The sequence below is a fragment of the Asterias amurensis genome, chromosome 5, assembly GCF_032118995.1.
Source record: "Asterias amurensis chromosome 5, ASM3211899v1".
NCBI lineage: Eukaryota > Metazoa > Echinodermata > Asteroidea > Forcipulatida > Asteriidae > Asterias > Asterias amurensis.
Window position 1 is genome coordinate 2192069 of NC_092652.1, and position 27360 is coordinate 2219428.

The window sequence follows — 27360 nt, forward strand, 5'->3', positions numbered from 1 at the left end:
CCTGTCGGTTTTTTACGCATGCGGCGGAATGCCAGACATCATAATTGACCTTAAAGTTGACCTCAAAATAAAACCACAGGCGCCTTTGGATGTTCGGCGGGGTACAAGTTGAGATAAACTTTGAAATGTAGGTGAGTTTCCTTGCGTTTATTGAATTATTTGCTTTGAGTAATCACACGAGTTCAATCCACTGTATCAAGATACGATCGTTCTCCCGTCATGCCCGTAGATGTAAATTAACACAGGCTTCGCTCGGCGATTCAACATGAGCAATTTCAATTTGATGACGTTGGCACACGGTGTTTACTAAACAAGTCAAGAAGCCAGACTGAATATCAGCACTTCACGTATGTAGAAAAAATTACCAGACTATGTGTTGGCTTATGATGAATTCACAATTCACAATTCAATTACAACAACAGACTACAGAGTAAATGAATTTATGCTTTGCCAATCATGCGAGGTAAAGTTGCTTTTTGTGTCATGGTCATGTGTGCATGTTGGGTTGTATTGTTTATATACTGTACATGTTTTTGCTTCCTACAGTCTACAGTTTACACACAACACAGTGCAACAAATAACAAAAAGACTTTATATATAATTTTTAATTTTTTTTTATTTTATAATTATATTAATTTATTAATAAATAACCCAATAATTTTGATTGTTTGATTAATTTTTAAGTCATCACCATCATCATGACATTGATTGATAATTCGTCATCCATGCATGGTCACACTTACTCCTCCTAGGTTTGTTGCGCTATCGTCTCCACGAAACGACAGCAGAACGAACTTCATAGTTCTAGGTCTAGCTAGGAGTAAAAAGTCACACTCATACACATGTGTTAGCCCCACTTGTGTGGCCACGGATTCAGCTATCCTTGGCCACACAAGTGGTGCTAACACATGTGTGTGCTGTCACCCACTGCCCACGGTCACCAAAGTGCATGTCGTAACCACTTTTCCTAAAGACTGGAAACATTTTTGTATCAATCAAGCAAACACTTTTTCACTAAATTTTACTGAAAGGAATATATCGTTGAGTAATTGCTAATTTACCTAATACCGAATGTAAAAGTGGTGATGGCAGGATCATAGAATAGAGGATGTGGCAATTTTTTTCTAAAACTGAAAGTGAATCTCGGTTTTGTTTCATAATGAAATAAAATGCCACAAATCGAGATTGAAACATAGTTAGTTTGTTCAGTTTTATGAGGAGTAGAACTGTTTATTTCACAGGTGAAAGCTAAAACGGCATTCAAGATGAAGACCTACATGGCGCTGATGGGCGCTGCCATCTTCTTTGTTGTAATCATGTCCATGTATTTGATGTTAGATCAAACAAAGTCATTTGGTGAAATGTCCGGTCCGTATGATACAAGATTGAAACTACAGAAATTTTCACATGTAAGTTTTGCGACCAACATGTTTTGTAATTTATGTAATGTAACGGGCCTGATACTTCAGGGAGGCAACAAAGGCGATTGCCTCCATGTCCCCTGATCATTGCCTTGGTGCCTTTGAAATGCTCACAGTAGAAGTTTACAATTTCCTCGTAGGGTGCTCTTTATACAAGGAGAAAATGCCTTGGTGCCCTTGCCCTTTCAAAAATGAAGCATGCAGGCGTGTTGTAATATTAATATCTGATAGAAAGTTTGGGGAAGGATACTGTTTCAATAGATATAATGGACACATGTCCCGCTATCGTCTCAACTTGGGGCATTCAAGTTGATAATAATTTTTGGGGAAATCCTCAAGACCGCTAGTAGTAGTACATGTAGCTCAAAATGTTTAAATGCTACAACAGGATTGGTTTTACATTACCAGAAAATATTTTTTTCCAGTTTTATGATGAGTAGAAATGTTTGTTTGACCAGAATTGAAATGAGAAACATTACCTACACATTAAACAGTTGGAGTTGAATTTAAGTTTAAGAAGATCTAAGAGAAGATTTATCCGATTCATATTATGGGTTTCAAGCATTTTTCAATACTCAACAGAACTGGCAAATATTTATCAGACTGGAAGTTTAGAATTGAACCATGGCCAAGCGGTTCAAGACCACCTGATTCAAGCTCTGCTCTGGTGTTTAATCAGCAGAGTGTGGGTTCGAATCCCGGTCGTGATATTTGCTACGTAAAATTGGGGAGGTAGTGCTTTCTGCCCTACCGTCCAGGCTTCGGACTGATGATACCCAAGTCTACATCCGTATGGACTGTAAAAGGGGTAACCCTGTTTCAGCCTTAGGAGTAGGTGGCAACGGCCTCTGGAATAAAATAATTGTAGCCCACACCTTGAAGTGGCCTTCCAGCCTTGGGTGTATGGCGACTTGCATAAAAAAAATATTTAAAAAAAATAAAAAAATTAAAATCACAAAACTGCTGGATTTGTTTAGTCTTGAGTTTCTTTTCCCAACGATATAATCACTGGCCTTTGACTTGTGTTCCACTAAAAACTTCAAGCCCCAATGCAGTGAATGAAGTACCAGGCCTTGATGATAATTTTTGATTCATTTTGTGATATTTCTTCTCAAATGCAGGAAGATATTGATATTTTACAACAAAAAATAGGCGCTTTAGAAAATGATCTCTCAAGCAACCAAAAGACAATAAATCAGCTCCGCAACGCTGTCAAGTCACTCTCCAATGGAATCATACCCGATCTTCCGAATCTAGTGGAGGAGGAAGAAACTCCAAAGAAAGAGGAAGTCATTGTTAAGAAACCTGAGGCGATACATGAGCCTGTGATAGTGGATTCCAAAGACTTGAAGCAGAATTGGAAGACGATGCCAGCTGTTACCGTCGCAAAGGCAGAAATCTTCACAGAGGAATGTGCTTTTGGTGCAGCTCCGAATGGGAACACTGCAGATGTCCAGGTATAGCCACATTTTATTTAGGAGTTATTTTGATTACATGTTTTACCAATTTCAAGTTTTGTTTGTACAGAACTTCTTTGAGGAAAGTTCAGGGTTTAGTTATCAGTTCTTGGGAAGGTAGTACATTCTGCTCATACCAGCCCGGAGTGGATGATACCCATGCCTACATCCTTTACGGACTGTGAAGGGGTAACCCTGTTTCAGTAGGTGACAACGTGCTCCTGGTTGCAGTTTATTTGGTTAACGGCCCAAATCAGTTAAGTGTAGCCCTCAACTTTGAAATGGCTGTCATTTTTGTTTAGGGTACCAGTCAGAAGCGATACAATACAACTATTAACCAGGGATCACACTCAAGTTTACGATATATGGAAAGCAGCAGGAGTTATAATCATACAAGGATTTTGAAAAACCTTTGAATTCCCATCGAAAAACCAAATCCAAAATATCCTGCATTCTCTAATGATATCTAGGCCAAGATGTCTGGAGCCTGTTGGTGATACTTGAGCTACATGAACATTTGTTGAGCTGTTTTTATTTTGTTTTCCGGATATTGGATGTGCACGACTCGTTACGGTTTGATAATCCAGAAACTTAAGCTACATGCAGTTTTGTTGAGCTGTTTTTATTTTGTTTTCCAGATGTTGGATGTGTACGACTCGTTACGGTTTGATAATCCAGAAACTTAAGCTACATGCAGTTTTGTTGGAGCTGTTTTTATTTTGTTTTCCGGATATTGGATGTGCACAACTCGTTACGGTTTGATAATCCAGAAACTGAAGCTACATGCAGTTTTGTTGAGCTGTTTTTGTTTTGTTTTCCAGATGTTGGATGTGTACGACTCGTTACGGTTTGATAACCCAGACGGCGGTGTCTGGAAACAAGGATTTGATATCACAACGAGTCCAGACCAGTGGAAAGATGATCCACTAAGAGTCTTCTTGATTCCACACTCACACAATGACCCAGGTTAGAGTAATGGGGTATTTAAAAAAGAAAAAAAGGACCCTTAAATAGTCAAGAGATGTGGGATTGTGCTTAGTTAGAGTTTGAGTTGTTCACTATTACTACAAGCTGAAATTAAAGTTATAAACTAAAGTAAGAAAAGAAAAAAACAACTAGGCAAAATCAATCTGCTGAGCAAAAATTAAGCAGTACACCAATCACATAATGTACATGTGACATTGTATTTTGGCCGGTAACCATTTTCTGCTAATGAAATTGGGCCCAGATGAAATTGACCCAGTGTTATTTTGTTTTTACTGCATTTCTGGTCAGTACAAGTTATCTTCGTGCATGGGTATTATATGGGGTTTATTTGGTGAAGGTGGGCGGGCAAGGGGTTGATTTGCCCGAAATTTAGAAAACACGTTTACTGTGCATGGTATTTAAAATATTCTTCCTATTTTATTATTTTATTCCTTCTAGGTTGGATAAAGACGGTTGATAAATATTTCCATGACCAAACAGTTCACATTCTGGACAATATGGTCATCAAGCTTCAGGAACACAGCAAGATGAAATTCATCTGGGCTGAGATGTCCTACCTCTCGATGTGGTGGGAGAAAACAAGTCAACAGAACAGAGATATTACAAAAAGGTTTGGTCATCCATCCGAACTTTCTGTTAGCCACATCCAATCCGAACTTTATGTTAGCCACATCCAATCCGAACTTTCTGTTAGCCACATCCAATCCGAACTTTATGTTAGCCACATCCAATCCGAACTTTATGTTAGCCACATCCAATCCGAACTTTATGTTAGCCACATCCAATCCGAACTTTATGTTAGCCACATCCAATCCGAACTTTATGTTAGCCACATCCAATCCGAACTTTATGTTAGCCACATCCAATCCGAACTTTCTGTTAGCCACATCCAATCCGAACTTTATGTTAGCCACATCCAATCCGAACTTTATGTTAGCCACATCCAATCCGAACTTTATGTTAGCCACATCCAATCCGAACTTTATGTTAGCCACATCCAATCCGAACTTTATGTTAGCCACATCCAATCCGAACTTTATGTTAGCCACATCCAATCCGAACTTTATGTTAGCCACACCCAATCCGAACTTTATGTTAGCCACATCCAATCCGAACTTTATGTTAGCCACATCCAATCCGAACTTTATGTTAGCCACATCCAATCCGAACTTTATGTTAGCCACATCCAATCCGAACTTTATGTTAGCCACATCCAATCCGAACTTTATGTTAGCCACATCCAATCCGAACTTTATGTTAGCCACATCCAATCCGAACTTTATGTTAGCCACATCCAATCCGAACTTTATGTTAGCCACATCCAATCCGAACTTTATGTTAGCCACATCCAATCCGAACTTTATGTTAGCCACATCCAATCCGAACTTTATGTTAGCCACATCCAATCCGAACTTTATGTTAGCTAATCAGCATTGTTTTTCAGTGTTTCCCAGGCCTGCATGCTTCGTTTTTGAAAGGGCAAGGGCGCCAAGACATTTTCTTCTTGGTAAAGAGCACTTTATGGGGAAATTGTAAATTTCTACTGGAGCATTTCAAGGGCACCAAGGCAATGACCAAGGGGAATGGAGGCAATTGCAAGGAGTATCAGGCCTGAGTTTCTCTTCAGGGGTCAGTGACAACAGTTAAAGCTACTGGACGCTGCCCATGGTAGCGAGGTTGAGCTTGTGTGTTTCATGGGTTTATATGAATAGAGATTTTAAATTAACTCCATACTGGTTGAATCATGACTCGATTCGAAGACAAAACCTAATTAACATCAATTGTGATTGGTCGATTTCACTAATATTGTGAACCTTTCACCAATTACATTGCAGGTTAATAGACGAAGGCCGGTTAGAGATTGTGACAGGCGGCTGGGTGATGAACGATGAAGCAAATACCAATTATTTTGCAATGATCGATCAACTCATAGAGGGGCATGAATGGTTAGAAGCATTTTTAGGTAAGTTTTTACTGAAGTTTCTGAAAGGAAATTGTGTAACAATTAATTTTGAAAGCCATTGATGATAAGAAGGTCTGAAACTTGGATCAAAATTTTACGAGGTATGTTGAAATTACAACCAAATTTTTAAAAACATTAAAAGAACACACACAAAATTAAATAAACTAAAAGAAACAATTTAAAAACAATTTAAATTAAATATTTATCACAAAAGGTGAACCATGGCCAATGATATCAATGGATACCCCTGGAGTGATAGATTCCAGGAGTTCTCAGAACAGTATCCTGATTACTAGTGTAATTCTTTACTACAGATTGCATTCTAGATTTTTCCAGCCTAAAGATCAAGTTTCCTGTTCGATTATTGAGCACTTTTGTGGATTTGTACGCTTTATAAGTTTTCATTATCATCATTATCATTGCTCTTCAGGAGTGAAGCCAAAGTCAGGCTGGTCCATCGATCCATTCGGCCTAACTCCCACTATGGCATATCTACTTCAACGTATGGGTTTTGAATCTATGCTCATACAACGTGTTCACTATGCCGTCAAGAAGTACCTAGCAAGAGAGAAGAAACTGGAGTTTCTATGGCGACAGAATTGGGGTATACTAACTGTTTTATGTCTACCTATTTACATTAACACAATCATTTTCATTGTTGTGACTTTACATACATGTTAATGAGGAAGTTCTGCTCAAATTCCACAGCTTTGTTTCTTCTAGGAATACCTCTTTTGTTTGTAATTGTTTTTTTCTTCTTGCTGCTAAACTCAAAACAGTTTTACCTACCTAATCCTAAAGAGTCCTAGGACTAGTCTTAAGTTAGGACTATCTTTGTGAAATCAGCCCCTTTTCTTTGTGAAATCAGCCCCTGATAGCCTGGAAGAATGACTGTACACATTGTTTTTACAATTTTCTCATGTAACTTGTAAAGCCATGTCTGGCAATGGCTATGGCTACGACTGGATAGCCGCATCAACATGCATTGAAGTATAGGACATTCTTAGCAACAGTCGTAGCTGTAGCCATAGCCGCCCGTTCCTATATGGCCTAAGATTTGTTTTCCCTGTCTGGTACCCTGACTACAGATCATGGTTCTAGTACAGACATGTTCTGTCACATGATGCCGTTCTACAGCTACGACGTTCCCCATACCTGTGGGCCTGACCCTAAGATCTGTTGCCAGTATGATTTCAAGAGATTGCCCGGAGGTCGAATCAACTGCCCGTGGAAAATAGCACCTGTGCCTATCACTGATCAGAACGTCGCTAAAAAGTAAGACCATTGTGGTGTAATTTATGTATTCATAATTCTTAAGGTGTTCCAGTCTTCAGCTGTCTAAAATCCATTAAAATACTTCATTGCATGTTTACTAAAACTGGTAACTACAGCCACAGCTGTATCTAACCTTGGCTCACTCAAATAATGATGATTGAGTGCAAGGGAGACTGCCAATATAGGGCTGGATAGCTCAGTTGGTAGAGTGTTGGTAATCCATTGGTAGTTGGGTCAGGTCCCTTCTTTGTTCAAACCCCAGGCCTGATGCTTCACAGAGGCAACGAAGGTGATTGCCTCCATGCCCCCTGGTCATTGCCTTGGTGGTCTTAACATGCTTTACAGTAGAAATTTACAATTTCCTCATAGGAGAAAATGCCTTGGTGCCCTTGCCCTTTAAGCAACGAAGCATACAGGCCTGAAACCCAAACTATGATTTTGTTTCCTCTTTTTCCTTCGTCAGGGCTGAAGTTCTCCTGGATCAATACCGCAAGAAGAGCTCCCTCTATAAAACCAACATCCTCCTCGTTCCACTTGGAGATGACTTCCGCTTCGACAAACCCGCAGAATGGGACCAGCAGTACACCAACTACCAGAAACTCTTTGAGTATATGAACGGCCATGAAAACTGGAATGTACAGGTTAGTCAACAGTGTCCGGAATGGTGTCAAGTCACTGGTTATCCTCCAGCAGAGTGTGGGTTCGAGTCCTGGTCCCATTTTCATAAAGCATGAAAGCACAAAAACGTGCTAAGCACAGAAAAGTATTACTTACCAGAAACAGGATACCAGCCAAAATAACATTAAGTTTACATTATTGTGACTGGTGCCCCACTCAATTTCTCAAGCAGAATTTTCTGCTAAACAGCTTTATAAAGTTGGGCTCAGGTCGTGACACTTGTGTCCTGAAGCAAGACACTGAACCCTTATTGCTTTTGTCCCTCAGATGGAACGTAAAGCCGTAGGTCCTGTGTGTTGTGTAATGCATGGAAAAGAACCAAGTGTCCTTAAACAAGATACTTCACTGTAGTTGCTATGTCCTTTGGATGGGACCAGACTAGGATTGGTAGTACTGTTAAAGAACCCAGGGGTGGATTTCACAAAGGTAGTCCTAACTTAGGACTAGTCCTAGGCAATGCTAAGAGATAGGACCAGTCCTAAGTTAGGATGAGTTACTGGTCCTAACTTAGGACCAGTCCTACATGTATCTCTTAGCATTGCCTAGGACTAGTCCTAAGTTAGGACTACCTTTGTAAAATCCACCAGGCCTTCATTTTAAAGGAGCGCGATCGCGCTCGCGCTCCTCCGCGCTCCTTAAATTTTTTAAGGAGAGCAAAAAAAAGCGCTCCTTACAATTTCAACAAGAGCATTTTTTTTCAAAAGGCAAATTGTTGAAAAAAGTAAGCGGCTTAAGTCTGAGAGTTGGAGGTGGCAACATTTGAAGAACTCACGCTTTTCTTTTTTTGTTTCCCCTCGATTGTTGAAAATAAGCTATCTGCTGCTTCGATGTTGTTAATTGAAAGTGGTAAACGAGCCCTATTCAAGTACATGTATGTTTTGACTGTGTGTGCGTGCCCGCATGCCTGATGTTTACCGCAGCCGGTCACACAAACGGAACTGAGTTGGGTCGCGCGAGCGGGTCTTAGAATATCACACAGGCGGCAAGAGCCCTATGTGGTTAGATAACAGTCTCGGCACCAAAAATACACGCTCGTGATTGGTGAAGTATTTTTGCCAAAGAATTGGCCGCCCTGCTAAAATTATTGGCCGCCCTGCCCAAAAAAGTACAAAGAGACTATTTTTAGGCTGCATTTACCATGGAGGTAGGATTACTAAGATCAAACGAGTACCTGACAAGCCAGAGCCGACTTCAAAATTATAGCATCACAAATGCGATCGTAAACAAACTTTAAAACACGATGTACACACGGCCACATGGTTCGTATTTATATGCCGAGTGGATTATGCATCAACCAACCATGCACACACACCACGCTCACCATCAACGATGGGAATATCCACTGCATGCATTGTGCATGAACAGTCCGCACGCTGTGATTGGCCGTTGATATACTCCAACACAACACGCACATTCACAAACCGAGAAAGAATTACCACACAGTGCCGCACGCATGTACATAATGGTACAATGTACAGCCTCGAAGCATGTTCAAACATGTCAACTTTCGCCCATTGAGGGCGTGCGCGATGCGGGGCAAAGTTCATTGATCATTGAATCTCGATTATTTTATTACAAACGAAGTTCTTAACGACGGAACCGCTAATCACTAATTCATGGAAATGGTTTTGAATGGAAAAAGTAGTATTTAGGGCCATAATTTGGGGATAAGATCGTCCAAAAATGTGGGTTTTGATTTTTTTTTTCCGTTTTGAAAATTACACACGAAGACCGTCCGATCATGGTCCGATCACCCGCTTTCTAAATTCTGACGTGCGGCATGCCGATCATCCCTTTGAGGATATTTATTGGCGCGGCGCACAAAGCAAAATGTATAACACATTGTAGTTTTGATTTAGTTTTTAAAATAAGGTTGTTCCAACCGAAATGGATGCCCATCAATAGGTAGGTAGCGCCGTCGTAATACATTATTAAGAAAATGGTTTTCTCAAGCATTTGTTGATTTCACGTCCGCTGACGTCATATCAAAATGGGCGCCATTTGATTACGTCATTATGACGGGCGCCATTTTGATTACGTCATGCCGCCCTCCTAAAAAAAAAGTCTGTGGAGAACATGTATTTTTGTAATAGATAAAAATGCCAAAGAGTTGGGGGGGATCTCCGGCCGCTTGGCTGGACGCCGATGTTCATGTTCCAAACAAAAAGTGGGAAGGGGGTGGGGAATCTCCGGCCGCTTGGCTGGACATGACCGGTGTCTTTATTAAAGGCATAGACCCCTTAGTTAGCATTTTGAGTAACTACAGATAGTGTCCAGGGCCTTTAAACTTGCGTTTTGTTAGCGAGAGCAAATCACTCTCCTTAATTCATTGTTTTGATTTAAGGAGAGCGATTTTAAAATCGCTCTCCTTAATTTACCTTTTGATTTAAGGAGAGCAATGCACAGCTCTCCTCAGATTTATTAAAATGAAGGCCTGATCCACCCCAGAACACTTATCTTGGAAGAGTAGGGGTTAACCCCTGTGTTAGCAAGCACCTCTTTTTTACAGGTTTCCTCAGGCTTTTAAGTTCACTTATGAGGTATTCTTGGTTTCATTACCAGAAGTAAATCAAATCATAATTAAGGGAATAATAGGGTAGCTACTAGTTCTTTCACGGTCGTTTAACACTGGCATGGTCGAGTTGCCGTGTGCCGTATAGTCTAGGTGCATGTTTGCTGGTTTTCCTTTCACCGACAGCGCCTGCATCGCCTGTACCAAGAAACGTCTTGTATCAAGACTAGCGTGGAGTCTCCACTCACAACCGGTTATAAACAAAGGTTTAAACACCCCCACGTGACGCACTCTCTACCAATAGGAATAGCGAAACTGTCTTTATGAATGTTTAATTAGACTGTTCACATACTTGTTTATCTGTCTTTCTAAACAGGCGCAATTCGGCACACTGTCTGACTATTTTGGTGCTGTCATTGAGCAAACCAAGGGACGAATAGGGAACCAGCCTCAGGGATTTCCGGTGCTAAGTGGGGATTTCTTCACATACACAGATCGAGAGCAAGACTATTGGTCTGGGTACTACACCTCAAGACCCTTCTACAAAAACATGGACAGGGTCCTTGAATCTCATCTTAGGTACGGTAGATTTCTAGGACGTCTTCCCAAGGATTCTACCTCAATGTATTCATGACTTAACCCTCTTCTGTACCATAGGTGACTGTAGTCGACCTAGAATACGCAACAAATATTCGATCTTTCCAGTGATAGAAAATAAATGAAGCTTGCTATTATGTAATCTCTTCAATTTGGAGTGGAAATTAGAAACAGTTATTTACAAAAAACTATTTTGGTTTACATCTGCTGTCATTGAGCAAACCAAGGGACGAATAGGTAATGGGAAGCAACGACCAAGAACTCGTACATTTGGTGCCCGATCTGAAAAATCGGGACCAATTTTTCTAAGTTTTGATGAACAAATTTGAGAATCTCTCCGATTATAAAAACTTGTTCATATCGACCTCCCTATCATAATGAATGTAATTCTAAATATCTCCCTTAGTGTTGGAAAGAATCTTCCTTACTACAAAATGCAAATGCTGGCAGCTCTGTACTGTACGAATTACATAAATTAAAGAACAATTCTTGACCATGATTACATTCTTAGTGAAGGCTATACTTAATCGAATCAGCATGGGATAACATTCAGAGTGTCAAATAAAGCTACTCCAAAATAAAAACATAATTTTATCCTTCCTTGTGGTTTCAGAGCGGCCGAGATCATCTACACAGTGGCCGCTACCAAGGCTCGACAGATGGGAGTTGGAAAGAAGTTTGACGAGGATTCACTAATCAGAATGGTCACGCTGGCTAGAAGGAACTTGGCATTGTTCCAACATCACGACGCCATTACTGGAACAGCCAAAGATCATGTTGTGGTGGACTACGGGACAAAGTATGCAAAAAAGACACAAACTTTGTGTCAATTCAGCCTTTGGCTGCGGGGAAATTTTTAGTAAAAAAATCATTTCAAACTACAGCACTTAGTATTTCACGCACTTACTGGTTGCTAGCGACTGGTCGGAAAAGTAGTTGTAAAGCGAAAAATACAGATCGCACAGCCACACAAGTTTCATGATGGGACAGAGGACTCTCTAGGGTGCTATTGTGACCCGTTTTGGGGGGTCGCAATTTGCAAAAGAAACAAGTAAAAAAATAATGTATAAATATGATCAATTAATCACTTGAATAAAGACTTATTTGTTTGATTTTTTTTGTACAATTGCTCGTAGTATATGTTTTCGTTGTTTTATGTTTTTTGTTTTTGCATGGAGGCTCCTGCATTATGAGCTATATAAATGTCTTGTATTATTATTATGTCGATTATTTCAGATTATTGATATCAGTGAGCGATATGAGAAAGGTCATGATGCAGTCAATTCATTTCCTGTTGTCACCTGATCAGACCAAGTATTCGCCATCATCGGCATATTTTGATGTGGTAAGTCGGTGTCTGAGAAATCAATACAATATCCCTCGTATCGATTTAACTAATCGATATGTATCAGATGACGATGTAGAACATTACTTTCTTGCTGTCATCATCTTCCAATGTCTTGATATCATGTTTCAAATCAATTGAGCACTATATAAGTGAAGCAATATATAAGAACTTGCCTTTTCTTCCTAGGATGCAGAGAGATTGAAGCACGACGCTTTACCAGAAAAGAAAGTTTTGAAGTTGTCCACGGAAGCCTCCAGGTAAATACTTTAATTCACTTTGGCAAAATCATTTATTAAGCACTTGCTATCGCTTTACCCCTGGTCTAAACCCAGTAAATGGACATACCCCATATGGAAATAGCTACCCCCCTGCTCCGGAGTAGGGGTAAGCAGTAAAACCTTGGGGTCTTCTTAAGACATGCAACAGGAACCCTGTTGAGTAGGGGCACAGTGTGAAAGTGTGCCTGGGATAACCATGGGTTTCAAAAAAGGCCTAGGAATCCCCAGAGCTGTATTCCACGGGGATAGGAGATACAATGTGAAAAGGGCTAATGTGGTGTCTGTAATAATTGGGAATAACGAGAGACTATTCTGACAAGATGTCTGCTTGCATGAGCATGTTTACATGTGCTTTAGTATGAACACTTGAGGGCGCTATAACAATAGTGTCGAGGCATTATCCTACATCTCCCCCCAAGTACAGATTGGTGTACTTTTATCCCAAAAAATGTTCAACAAAGTCCAAGAGTGTCCATGAAGAGATATCTGGAGTCCATGAATCATGTAAAAACACAAATTTAAACATTTTAAAAACCAAAACAGTAACTAGAACTTTGATTAAACAAAACAACTGGAATAACAACTTCTAAAAATTGTGCACGTTAACCATAGTGCCGAGGCATTATCCTACAGTGTCTCAATCCGTTGGTTTTGTGTAAACGTCCAGGCACAGACCCTAGTTTCGTACACAAGATGATGTGTAGTTTTCCACCCTCCGTTTATGATAAGTTGATCTCCAATCAGAGCATTGACTGACTCTGCACTGAAACCTCTGAACTCCTATAAATTAGCCCACTTTTCTCTTATCTCTTCAGTCTCCTGACGATGACTAGAGCAAGCTAGTCAAAACGTTGAGACCATAACTCACTCCCGGTAGTGCACTTTAGAACGATTCTATAAGCTAAAGTAGTAGTCCCAGCCAATTTGTTATACCTGACGCCCAGATATTAGTTAAGAAGCAGGAAAGTTCTTTTCAGAACTAAGAAGTCTCCCGAACATCAGTTATTCTACTCTATGGTAGTAGAGTATCTAGAAAACAGGTCTCTAAAGAACAAACACTACCTGGCAAGTAGATACGCAAACCAAATAACGCAAACCAAATAAACATTGATCTTCTTTATTCTGAACAGCATTGCAGTATTCTACAACACACTGGCTCATCATAGAAACGAGCTTATCCGTCTTCATGTTTCATCACCCAACGTTAAAGTGACTGACGCTGAGAATAATCTAATCCAGAGTCAGTCTAATCTGATATGGATGGATGGATCACAGACCGCCAGCACCAAGTATGAGGTGAGAGGTTATAGGTTAAAGGTTAAAGGTTAGAGGTTAAACGGTAGAAAGAGGAATGTTCAAACCATAAGGGTTGAACATGGACGAAACTACAGCTTTTTAACAAATGACCTTTTTGCTCGGATCTCGTGCTTGATTGATGTGTGTTATCTTAGGCGACTACCCTAAAGTCACCATTGTGACTGAAAGGGTTAAAGAAAAATATAATTTTGTATCATTTTGAAGCAAATGGTCAGCCAACCATCATTGAAAGTGTGAGTGTTTTATTTGACAGGGACAGTTTAATTTACTCTGGGGGTTTTTCTACTTGCAGCTTGTTTTTGCCGTTGATATAGCTCCACTTGGCCTAAAGAAATACCTGATCCGAGATATGGGAGAGAGTCAGTCTCCGCATCACAGTCTGTCCTCGGCTGTTATGTATCATGTATCGGGAAGCGGTACAGAGAAAAGGTAAGTAGTGACGACCGGAAGAAAAATGTTATTTTCTAAAGGAATGACTAGCAGAAACAAAAAGAGAAAATAGAATTAGCTGTTGCAAACAACTTACCAACCGACCTACCAAAACGGATTTGGGTAATGAAATTAAGATTGTACTCCAACTTAACTGACCCTCATGTTAATTTAATCTGTTATGGAGTAACATTGCATCACAGTCTCAAGGTTTGTAAAAGATGTTTTGGGTTTGTTTGTGCTCATTTTTCCAGGGGACCTTTTGTGGTGGAGAAAGTTTCTTTGAGTCCTACCAGTGATTTTACTATGGAGAACTCCCACATCAAGGCTACCTTCTCAGCATCCACAGGATTACTCAAGGTGACCTTATCTATCTCATTATTTGCTCTTAAAGACACTGGACACTATTGGTAATTGTCAAAGACCAGTCTTCTCACTTGGTGTATCTCAACATATGCATAAAAAATCAAACCTGTGAAAATTTCAGCTCGATTGGTCGTCGGAGTTGCGAGATAACTATAAAAGAAAAAACACCCTTGTCACACGAAGTTGTGTGCTTTCATATGCTTGACTTCCATACCTCAAATTCTAAATCTGAGGTCTTGAAATAAAATTTTGGAAAATTACTTCTTTCTCAAAAACTATGTCACTTCAGAGGGAGCCATTTCTCACAATGTTTTATACTATCAACAGCTCCCCATTACTTGTTACCAAGTAAGGTTTTATGATAATAGTTATTTTGAGTAATTACCAATAGTGTCCACTGCCTTTAACTACAACAAACATCACTCCTCATTCCACTCCTCTCATCCGTTCACTCATACGTCTCATACCTCTTCTCCTATTAAAGTTCCTTCCTCGATTCAGTTTGGCCACAATCTGTTGCTTTTCCTCAAAATGCACTTGCTGGTGATTTAGTTTGCCTTAGCCTCAAAAGATGACACAAAGGTCTAAGATGATTTAAATGAGTTTGGGTACGATGTATTTGTACGTCACAAAACACAAATGTCCACAGATATAAATTAAACTTGCATGGTTTGCAATAATGGTAGAAAGCTTCCCTTAAAATATTGCTTGCTCAGGTGCTGTAGAAATGAGTAAAACAATTTCACAAAAACAATTTTTGTATTAGTGAGATGAACATTATTTAGGCATGTACAATGGATTTATGCGACTCTCCTGAAAACATTGCTCTGTTATAAAGTTTTAAAATATTGTTGTATTTTCTTGCAGTCCACGATGACCAAGTCTGACGGTGCAGTCACAGCTACTGAGCTCCAATTCTTATTGTATGGAACAGTGGCGCAGAAAGCAAAAAGTGGAGCATACCTCTTTCTACCAGATGGTCCTGCTAAGGTATGCCAACATTTTATCAGACTTTTTTTCTCAATTCTTCTTCTCAATCAATCAATCAATCAATCAATCAATCAATCAATCAATCAATCAATCAATCAATCAATCAATCAATCAATCAATCAATAAATCAATCAATCAATCAATAAATCAATCAATCAATTAATCAATCTAACTTTTATTTCCACATTCACATGGAGGCATCATCCTAAAGGCAGAGTTACAACAACACAAAACAAAACAGGATAACAGCAAATAGACGAATAAATAAATACTTTAAGGTAGAACCATAAAACCTCATTACGCCTTCAAATTTTCTTAAAAGAAGCAAATCAATCACCAAATGGATACAGAAGAAGTCCACATTGTGTCCTAACCTGAAGTACTGCATACCTGGTGGTGCACAGAGTCTGTAAACCTTCTGAAATGTAACATAGATTAAGGTCCATTGGAAATTACCAGGGACCAGTGAGTCAGATACGCATGTTTTGGTTTTAAGATGACGATGACTAGAGCAAGCTAGTCGAAACGTTGAGACCAATTCAAAAACTGACTCCGCGGTAGTACAGTTAATTACGATCCTATAAGCTAAAGTAGTAGTCCCAGGCTATTTCTTTACCACCGCCCGGGTAATAGTTCATAAGCAGGACAGTTCTTTTCAGAACTGAGAAGTCTCCCGAACACCCAAACAATATACTCCGTAGTAGTAGAATAAAGAAAGACAGTTCTCTAAGAACAAACTCTACCTGGCAAGTAGATACACACATGGTGTTACCGCAAACCAAATATATATTGATACCTCACCATGCAATGCATCAAATCCTGTATAAAGATGTAACAACTTGGAATGATATTTTCCTCTCCAAAATTAAAAACAGTGGCATTGATTTGAGACCATTTTATTTACAATGAAATGTTTCTGTTCTTTACAGCCAATTACTATTAATAAACCACTGATCCGAGTGGTAAGAGGCCCTCTATTGTCAGAGGTTTACGTATCTCTTCCGAACGTCGACCACTTAGTCACCATCAAGGGAACTACAGGTAAGATCTGGTGACAGGTGTTGTCAATCATTAATGTTTCCAATTTGGAGCAGTTGGTACCCTCATACACAGTTCAAGTCCGTGTTCGATTTAGTGGCTACTGCTACAACAATTTCCGTGTCATCATGCAGTGAAGTATAAGACGTCCTTAGCTACATCCTTGGTAACAGTCGTAGCCATAGCTGTAGCTGCCTTTTAGGATATGGCCTAAACTGGGAATCTTTACTACTTTTCTCCAAGGAGGAAAAAGTTAAGTTTGGGTCGTGTAGTGGTGTTGAGTAATTGATACATTGTCCCTCATATCAATTTAAACAATCGATATGTATCAGATGAGAATGTAGCTCATTAGTTTTTTGCTGCTGTTGTCAAATCTTCCAATGTCTTTGTATCATTATTATTACACATGTTGATGCTGTGAGTTGATATAGCATACATCAATTACTCAAACATTTTCTTAGTAGTGGGAATTTGGGTTTGTGGAGATGTAGTTTTCCTCGCCTTCCACCTCCATTACAGGATTTAAACCAAAAATAATTGTTCTCTAAGCTCTCTCTTCTTATCTGTTTCAATTTCTTTCCCCAAGGTGTGGATTCCCAATCATTAAACATTCTGAATCATGTGGATATCCGAAACACTCGCAACCAGGAGCTTATAATGAGAATCAAATCCGATATCCAGAACCCAGACAGGACGTTCTACACCGATCTCAATGGATTCCAGGTAAAATACGGTGCCCAGCACCCTACAGTAACATTAGTAGTTGTAATTCTCATTTCACCCTATGGCACCAGACTATTTTGCTATCCAGCCTCTCTTTATTTCACATTGACTTGAGTGACTTGAAAACATTTCTCTTCAACGAGATGTGATTTTTTTTTTAATGAAAAACTTCTTAAGGGGTCTTGTCAAAACTCATTTAGGACAGGTAGTCAGCTAACAATTCTCCGATGTCAAATTTGTGTTGGATTTCCGTTGGAATGTATTTCGACGAGAGACATGATTTTGACTAGCTGAAAGACACAGTTATCCGATGCCCAAAAGACATGTTCAACATGCCCAATGCCCATTACTGTTGTTCCGGCAGAAAAACAAGATAATAAGAAATCGTTTTCTTCTTGTCTTAACTTTCAGCTTCAGCAACGGAAAACCTTGGACAAGCTTCCAATTCAGGCCAACTATTACCCGATGCCTAGCATGGCGTACTTGGAGTCCAGCAGCACTAGGATGTCACTCCTTACCAGCCATCCATCTGGAGTAGCAAGCCTAGAAACAGGCAAGTCTTAGAATAATAATAACAAGTTCTTTTAAAGCGCATTTCACAATAGCGTCTCAATGCGCTTTACATTAGTGCCCTGATCATTGGGCCAATAACATTCACATATTCTTTCTCAGCTCCCTGGGGAGGGTACAATCTGAGCTGCCATGGCGCTCCAGTGGCTTTTTCTTGCACATAATCAACCTCTACCCTCACAAGTACCCATTTATACCCCTGGGCGAAGAGAAGTAATTATTGTATCTTGCTCAAGGACACAACGTTATAACAGGGAGTCAAATCCACACTTTACCGCCAAAACTTGACTTGCTCTAAATCACTTGGCAATAATTCTAAAAAGGAAACAATTTCTTTACCAGTGGTATGATTTATAACCATTTGGGTTTGGTGTTATCCTTTTCCAGGTTGGATAGACATTGTTCTAGATCGACGTTTGAACCAGGACGACAGCCGAGGCCTCCAACAAGGTGTTCTCGACAACAAGCTGACGGGACTGAGTTACCAACTCCTCATAGAGCGCAATGATGGTGGCGCTACAGTTAAGCAGGTCAGGAATAGTCCACGTTCACTATGGGGGTGGCTAAAGGGGGATAGTAAGGTAGGGTGATTTGTTTTGTGTCCCACACGATGGGGCCCAGATTTGCTGTGAGATGCGGAATGCTTCTAAACTGCACGGTTTCTTTGGTGAGAATAACAATGTGTGGAAACTTGCTTACGCCGTCTTGGTGGAATGTTTGGATCTTTTCAGGAGAGGCACGTCTCCAACCCTAACTTTTTAAAGAAACTAAACTAACTGACAATGCAACATAGAAGAAAAATTAAAAGGGACAATATATTTTTTTTTATCGAACCGCAGTTATTATAGGAATTGACCATCTTTATTGTTATCATCAACCACATCAGCTAACTTCATTAAAAAGTTAACATTTTCCAGTGAGTTGACTAACCCTTTAAAATCATTCAACTGTACTGGTATTGTAGGGTTGCACAACTATGTACAGAACTTTAAGTGTACATGTTATCATATTGCAGATAGCTAGCTTATCTACTTTTCAAAACTACCGTGGATGATATTGAATGGTCAGACAGTAGGAACTCCATAATCAAAATCATCATTATTATTTAATAACATTCATTGTAAGAACTGCATGTCAAAAAAGCTCTTGCCAAATCTTCCAAATTCAAAGCACTGACTACCTTATGTTGAATACTAACTATTTAACTAATTCTTTTTGCACAATGTCTTCACACTGTCTTTGCTTGATTTTCACATCACAGTTGCCTTGGTTATGCTGCATTGCTTTATCGTGAATCGGGTACAATCCTTCAGAAATTGTTTGTCTCCTAAAATATATCATGACCAACAAAATCTTTGTGCTCGCCAAAACAAAAATGCTGGTATATACTTACACCTGTGTAAAATACTAAACCACAAATCTACTAATAACCAAATTGTTAACTTAAGTACCAACCTTCTTTGGCAAAACAGCCTAACTCGAAGAATGAATTTTTTTTAATGTGTTTACCGAGATAATCTGCTTTGTCATAAAAACAGGGTGAAAGTCCAAAGAGAGGCCAAGATAGGACATGGTATATTCACATCCATGCATAGTAAGCCTTGTAAACTTCAAAATGGAAAAAGCACCCTCAATTTACCCGGATAATGATCTCGTATAGAAACCAACAAATGTTGAGTTAGGCAGTTTTGCCATGAAATGGCCGAGTAGGATTTGAACCTGTACCCTCCAGTTTGCTGGTCAAGTGCACCACCAACTACATCCAATAAATAATCCTGTTGATTTGATGACTTTGTTCTGATAGAGTACAGCCCAGCCGGCCGGGTTCCCCTCCCTCCTCGGCCACGCAGCATCCGTCTCCTTAGAACATCCTCTCTACATCCATACGGCACTTCCTGAGAGTCAAGAAACCTCAAGTCAGTTGATCCCAGAGTTCCAGGTTCTTGACGAACAGTTGCCGTGTGACATTCACCTCTTGAACTTACGGACTCGGATCCAGCAGAGCAATAACGCCGTGGAGGCCAAGAGGGAAGCCTTCTTGTTGCTTCATCGGAGAGGATTTGACTGTAGGTATCCTGGACTGGCTCTGTCTTGTTCGACTAATGGTGGAAAGGTAAGATCCTGTCCCTAACTGCTCCCCTATGCCCCATTCCTACAGCCCCACTCTCTGTCTCATCTCTGCCCCCAGCCATGTCCACACTCTGTCGTCCACCTAGCCCCATCCCTCTAGCCCATCTCTTAGCTCCATCCCCATCTCCTTTAACCTGCCCTACCCCAGTCCAAAGCCCTATTTACCACCCCTCCAGCCCAACCCCATCCCTGTCCATCAAACCCTGTCCACCTAGCCCCTTCACGCAGCCATGTAGCCTCAACCCTCAAACCCTCCAGCCCAACCCACATCCTCTCAGTCCCATCCCTCCATTCCCTTTCAACATTTCCAGGTCGATGACCTTCCATCTTTCATTCAAACTTGATATTGTAATCATGCATGAAACTGTTAAGTTTCTTGAAGAAAGAACAACATCAGCATTGTTGAATATAACAAATTTTAAACATTGTTTTTCCTTTTTTTAGGTTTCTTCAAGGAATTTATTTCAAAATCTCAACATCAGAGGCCTCCAGGCCACATCGCTATCAGGAATGTATGACGGAAACGAAATGGAAATTGATTCAGACTTCACCATCGAAACCATGGAGGTTAACACATACAGAGTTCAATTCCACTGACAGCGTTCTCGCAGGCTTGTAACAGAGACTAATTCTACTGAAAGCAAGCTGTCAGGCTTGTATTAGAGACTAATTATACTGACAGTGGGCTCGCAGGCTTGTTACAGAGACTAATTCCACTGAAAGCGGGCTTGCAGGCTTGTAACAGAGACTAATATGTACAATTGGACAACTTGAAGATCATAGTATGTTCGAGAATAAAGACTGTGCTCGTCGTAGGATTGACATCATTTGGTCAAGATATCATTTGGATGAGGGACTTGCTTATTCGGATCTTGAAAATGATTCATACTGGAGCCATTTTGGTCTACTCTACATTTCATTCCACTGACAGCAGGCTGGTAACAGAGACTAATATTTACAAGAGGACAACTTGAAGTTATACTACATACTCTGTTGTATATAACTACTGACTCCGTAGTATGTACCAGAGTACAGACTGCATGGTGTAGGGTTAACATCATTTGTTTAGAGTTCAGGTGGATGAGGGACATTCGCTAAACTCCTATCTTGAATATGGTCCATTTTTGATCTACTCTACATTTCAGGGCCCGTCACTTGTCCGATTCTTCCTGATTTCAGTTTTTCTTTTGGTCTCATGGATCTTCCTTTGCCAGAATGCCAAGGTAATTTTCCACAAATGAAAACATTTGTGGTGATGTTGGAAGTGTATAAAACCAATACAACATAACCATCTAGAACAAGGTTTTAAGCCAGGATTTGGTAAAGGGGGTCCACAACTTAATTCCTTAGTGAAATGTCTCGCTCGGAACAACTGGGACTCATACCCACATTATGCCGAACAGAAACATCAGAGCTTGAGGCGATGACACCTCACCTTCCTTGCATGATTGGTCAGTCAGCCACTTGGCTGTGTTGAAAAATTAGAACACTTGACGCAACGAAACAAACACGTTGCTTTTAAAGATAGAGTTGATCAGGAACTTTGTATAAAAGAGTGGACCAAAGGGCTCCTCTTAATAATTTAGAATCTGTTGATGTCAATGGATGTATATATTTCTAAACGTCAATCTAATACAAAGGAATTCTCCTTTTTGTTGATCTTCTATTTTTTTAAGAAGTGTGAAAAGGCTTTAAAGTAAATGGACAGTGTGTAAAAATCATGTACAATGTGCCTTGTAAAGTTCTCTCACATACTTTAAATCATCCATGCGTGCACTACTGTATAACAAAAATCAGCGCTTATGAAAGCAGGTAGTTTCACGCTTACGTATTTCACAAGTTAGCAGTGAGTTTTGCTTGTGCAGGTTTCTACCCATACTGCTTGGTGCTTGGTGAAGTTTGGTGCTTGCCCTGTAATTGAAGATTGGTAATCGATTGGTGATCGCTTACAATCAGTAAGCGCAGAATTTTGGTGTTATTTAAGCAGTCGAGCCATGAAATTAGGCTCCCAAGTTTATTCACCGACGACATTGTTTGACTTGAGTGCCAGGCTTAAGATATGAATTACCAACACTGACCAAGGATGATCTGGGCCAATCATATAAAGCTTTTAAGCAGAAAACAATTTCTTTGCTCTTTGCTAGGCAAAAAAATGGGGAAACCAATGGCAACAATTTAACCTTAATGACATTTTGGTTTGTAACCTGTTTTAGCTATTAAAGGAGAAATTTAGCCTTCTTTCAAGCAGCTTATTGCCATTCTCTCTCTATAGAAAAGTTAGTGGCATTACAAAAGTAGTCTGGTACTACATATGATAAAAGATATAGAGATCTCGTACATGTCAAAAAAGGAACTTGACAAGTTTTAATCTTTAAATGTGAAGATACAGATTTCGTTTACTGCTTCAATAAGTATCCTCATTTTAAGAGAAAACTAAACAAAATTCATTTGCAGTTTGTGCCAAATAGTGTCAGTTTTCATTTTTATTTATTGATGTACATCTGCAGAAATCAGAGTTTAAATTTAAAAAGGAGTAAAACTTGAGTAAGTTTTATATCAACTCCCACCTTTTGTTCAAAAGAGAAAATCCTTTATTTGAAGCTTTAACTAAGAGCTGAAGAACTAATCCCTTTTAATCCAATCCCATTCTGTTGGTCTACATAAAATCTTATTTAGATGTTTGTTATTTAATTTTACGTGGGATTCATTAAAATGGCGGCTCCGTGATTATGTGGTGATGATGTCGTGGCCGAAGTCTACAGAGCCGCTTAAGCAGAAAGTATAGCTCAACAACAAAGCTGCTAAGCAGAAATGAAAAGGATCCAGTCACTCATGGGACATGTGTAGTGGTTACCTTATTCTGGTGAGCATATCTCGCATAGGGTGTCGTGGCCGAGTGGATAAGAGCACCGAACTCAAGCTCTGACGCTTCTGTTCAGCAGAGTGCGAGTTCGAATCCCGGTCGTGACACTTGTGTCCCTGAGCAAGACACTTAACTATAATTGCTTCTCTCCACCCAGGGGTAAATGGGTACCTGTGAGGGCAGAGGTGGTTCTTGTGATTGGTTTAGCCGGGTCGCGCATGTATTTGTCGCACAGGCTGTATACTCCCCAGGGAGCTGAGATGGTTTAAAAGAATGATTTAAGGCCCGGTAACCAGGGGTAATATTGTCGGAAGCGCTTTGAGACGCCCTCCGGTGTGAAAAGCGCTATATAAAAACGGTCTATTATTTATTATTATTATATTTTTGTTGTGCTTAGCATCTGTTTAAGCTTAAAGGCAGTGGACACTATTGGTAATTACTCAAAATAATTAATAGCATAAAACCTTACTTGGTGACGAGTAATGTGGAGAGGTTGATGGTATAAAACATTGTGAGAAACGGCACCCTCTGAAGTGCCATAGTTTTTCGAGAAAGAAGTTAAATTTTCCACGAACTTGATTTTGAGACCTCAGATTTAGGTCTCGAAATCAACTATCTTAACGCACATAGTTTCTTCGACAAGGGTGTTTTTCTTTCATTATCTCGCAAGTTCGACAACCGATTAAGCTCAAATTTTCACAGGTTAGTTATTTTATGCATATGTTGAGATACACCAACTGTGAAGGCTAGTCTTTGACATTTACCAATAGTGTCCACTGCCTTTAAGTAGCTCTATGAAATTGGGCCCAGGTGTATTGGGTAACTTGTAGTTGTTTTGGAGCATTGGTGGAATTGCATTATTGCAATATTCAACTATTTTCGCTGTTTGAGTTATTTGTAGTTGCTGCAGGCAAATAAGGGTAACACTTATCAATTTATTATATATTTTTAACACAAGAAAATCAACGGTGGATGATTAAGGTTTACTGATGATTTGTATAGATTCTTTTGTAAATGTACATAAGTTTTAGTATATTCAATGAATATAATTATTGAAAAATCATGAGCACATTGACTGTGTATGGTGTATGGGTAAAAAACCAAAAATTAATATTCTTTATCCCGATGCAAATTTAACATCTATTATATCGTTGCGGTACCCGCTGCCAAAACTTAAGATTCAAACTGCCTCTAGCTACCAGGCAACCTCGGTAGTCTAGTTGGTAAGACACTGCTCTAGAATTGCAAGGGTCGTGGGTTCGAATCCCACCCGAGTAACATGCCTGTGATATTTTTTCACAGGACTCGGGAAGGTACTGAGTATACAGTGCTAACACACATCGGTGTATGGGTAAAAAACCAAAAAGTAATACTCTTTATCCCGATGCAAATTTAACATCTATTATATCGTTGCGGTACCCGCTGCCAAAACATAGGATTCGAACTGCCTCTAGCTACCGGGCAACCTCGGTAGTCTAGTTGGTAAGACACTGCTCTAGAATTGCAAGGGTCGGGGGTTCGAATCCCACCCGAGTAACATGCCTGTGATATTTTTTCACCGGACTTGGGAAAGTACTGAGTATACAGTGCTAACACACATCGGTGTATGGGTAAAAAACCCAAAATTAATATTCTTTATCCCGATGCAAATTTAACATCTATCACATTGACTGTGTAATCAGAAACTATGTTATTAAATAATGGCTATCTTTATTATCATTTTCCCCTTCTTTTTATTTTTCAAGTAGTTAATAACTCCAGATATTATATTTTTGGTGTTCATTCCACAGTAAACATCACATAAAAATGTGTGAGCTTTTAAAATAGGCAAATGATAGCCTTTGGTTTTTGGAACCGTTTGATCGTTTTAATCCTATTTTAAAGCCATTATACACTTTCGGCACAGAAAAAAAATAAAAGTTCACAGATTTACAAATAACTTACAGGGTTTACAGAAGGTAATGGTGAAAGACTTCCCTTGAAATATTATTCCATGAAATGCTTTACTTTTCGAGAAAACATTAAAACAATTATCAATTCTCGTTGTCGAGAATGATGGATTTATTTTAAACACATGTCATGACACGGCGAAACGTGCAGAAACAAGGGTGGGTTTCCCCTGTTATTTTCTCCCAACTCCGATGACCGATTGAGCCTTAATTTTCACAGGTTTGTTACTTTTTATATCAGTTGTGGTACACGAAGTGTGGGCCTTTGGACAATACTGTTTACCGAAAGTGTCCAATAGCTTTAATGTAGATCCAATAAAACTAACCTGTGAAAATTTAACTTCAAAAGGTGGTAGCATTTTTAAAAGCTGAAAATCTGGAGTGGTTGTTTCCTGGCAGGAAGATGACAAATCTGTAATTGGAATACACAACTGAGAAACATTTCATGCAGAAACATTTCTCAGATTGAAATGATTTTGAATCTCTCTCTCTTAAACCACAATCCTTAGAGGGTTATCGATTCTCAGAATTGTTATACATTATCAACAGCTGTCACAGTGCTTCTTACCAAATAAGATTTTATGGTCATTTATTTTTGGAGCAATTTTCAATAATATACCACTGTACCCTCCAGAGTCCATTTAAGAACGTAAAAGAGCTGGGCTGAAAAAAAATTTGCTGGAAAAAGGTTGCATGTTAAAATCGGGAGTTGTGTGTACACAGTTTTTGAGTGGTTCCCAACTTAGTTGTATAGTTATATAATAGTAGCTCTATGAAATAGGGCTCTTGTCACGACAAAAAACATGCTGGGAACCACAAAAAAAAAATGCATGATGGTGATACTGTTCAGAAAGCTGAGCCTCAATTTATGATTGCCGCTTACCACAGAATTCTGCACTTATAGCCCTTATGTAAAGCATGATCCTATGGGCTGTAAGCGCAGAATTCTGCTGTTAGCACGGCATAAACTTGGGACCTGCTTCATTAAAGGGCCAAATTCCGAATTAAAATCCTCAACAACTGTTATATGTCATTCAAATTTCCTTCATTTATTTACTATTTTGAGTTGGGAGAAAGTTGTATTCAGATGTGGAAACAACTTTTAAGATTTGTTTGACAATCAATTCCTTGCAAGGAAGAAACAATTTCCTATAAATCTGGTAGTAGTCTTGAAATCAAGTCGGTAATTGTTAAGTGCGGGAGCGGTACACTCATCCTGGATCCCAGTATGTGTGCGAGTCGGTGGCAATTACCGCTACCTACGACCGTTGCATGAATGAATCGCACTGTGACTGTTGCATGAACGGCAGAATGTGTGTTTGTAACAAATAGGCAGCGCCTAACGACTTGTCATCAAGTCTAATCTGGTAGTAAAAAACATGACTGTCGGATGTCATTGCATTTGCATGTACATGTATTACTTAACTTAACATCTATGCATTGTATCATGAAATACATCTCTAGATAATTGTAGTTGTTCGTTTGTTTGTTTCTCATTATAGTGTTCACAACTTGTGAATATATTCGCGATCGTCACACTAGTTTTAGTTAGTCTCAGATGAATTGATTTGGTCCTAGAGTGACCAAATATTTTAACAAGGTCTTAAGTGATCCCAACGACCACACCTAAACTTCCATTTCTCTTTCTGGATTTCAGGGCCTGTTGTCATTTTAATTTACTTTCAGAGATCATTAAAAAGCTTGATTTGTGCCCAAGATTTTCTTATCTCAAAAGTATCCTCTGATGTCTTTGTGTTGAAAACTTATAATTTGGGAGATATGGATTAATACGCTATGATTATTATTTGCTGATTTCTATTTATTACTCAAATTTGTTGCAAGGTCCGACATAGACGGTGCAAGTCTCACACATCATTATTCTTCTTGGACAAAGTCGGGCCAAGTTGCAATTTGGGACCAACTAGTTGGTCCTAACCATATGAAGTCTTATGAGTGTGCGATTCTGGTTACGTAATTTATGGCTACAAACATTATATTAAAAACATATGAAAGTCAAATAAATTTCACAAATCAACAGAGCAAATTCACGAATAAGACTTGACTTCCGTTTCTGATTACCAGTACTTGTAGCTATTACCAATTAAGAATGTTGCCCAACTGATGTTCATGTTATCATTAAACCTATGCAATGGTCATACACAATCAGTCATGGTTGGCAATTGGGGTTTCTAAAAATCAAAAGCATCCTTATCACAAGTCTTGTGTCAATGTTAGTTTCAAAAAACCATTTAGATAACATTTAAACTGAAATAGTATGTATTGCAAACTGCTTATGGTGTACACACATACATAAACTTATAAGACTGGTATTCATAGAAAAGTACAGTCTTCATTTGAGTTATTTCCCGTTCTCAATACGCTCACAACTTGCAGTCTGAGCCCTCAATCTGGCAAGAGTGAAAACACCCATACATTTAGTAAGGTTGGAAAATCAAAAAAACGTAAAAT

At 39.3% G+C, this 27360-nt stretch overlaps 1 protein-coding gene across 5 annotated transcripts; it reads left to right on the forward strand.

Annotated features, from left to right (window-relative positions):
• Positions 1-63: 63 nt before the first annotated feature.
• On the forward strand, positions 64-26815 carry LOC139936959 (alpha-mannosidase 2-like). Of its 5 annotated transcripts, none has more exons than XM_071931832.1 (23): positions 64-131; positions 1242-1409; positions 2543-2878; positions 3700-3844; positions 4304-4475; positions 5701-5828; positions 6259-6432; positions 6917-7103; positions 7567-7744; positions 10670-10872; positions 11504-11689; positions 12127-12235; positions 12425-12495; positions 13647-13812; positions 14126-14262; positions 14517-14622; positions 15496-15618; positions 16548-16659; positions 17243-17379; positions 17791-17932; positions 18337-18530; positions 19754-20062; positions 20524-26815. In XM_071931832.1, the coding sequence occupies exons 2-23, from the start codon at positions 1266-1268 to the stop codon at positions 20674-20676; spliced, it is 3612 nt and encodes a 1203-aa protein (XP_071787933.1). In that variant the 5' UTR covers positions 64-131; positions 1242-1265; the 3' UTR covers positions 20677-26815. The 5 variants fall into 5 exon arrangements, with proteins under 5 accessions (XP_071787933.1, XP_071787934.1, XP_071787935.1 ...); XM_071931833.1 differs by having other exon boundaries at positions 66-127; XM_071931834.1 differs by lacking the exon at positions 64-131 and adding an exon at positions 139-347.
• The last annotated feature ends 545 nt before the right edge of the window (positions 26816-27360 follow it).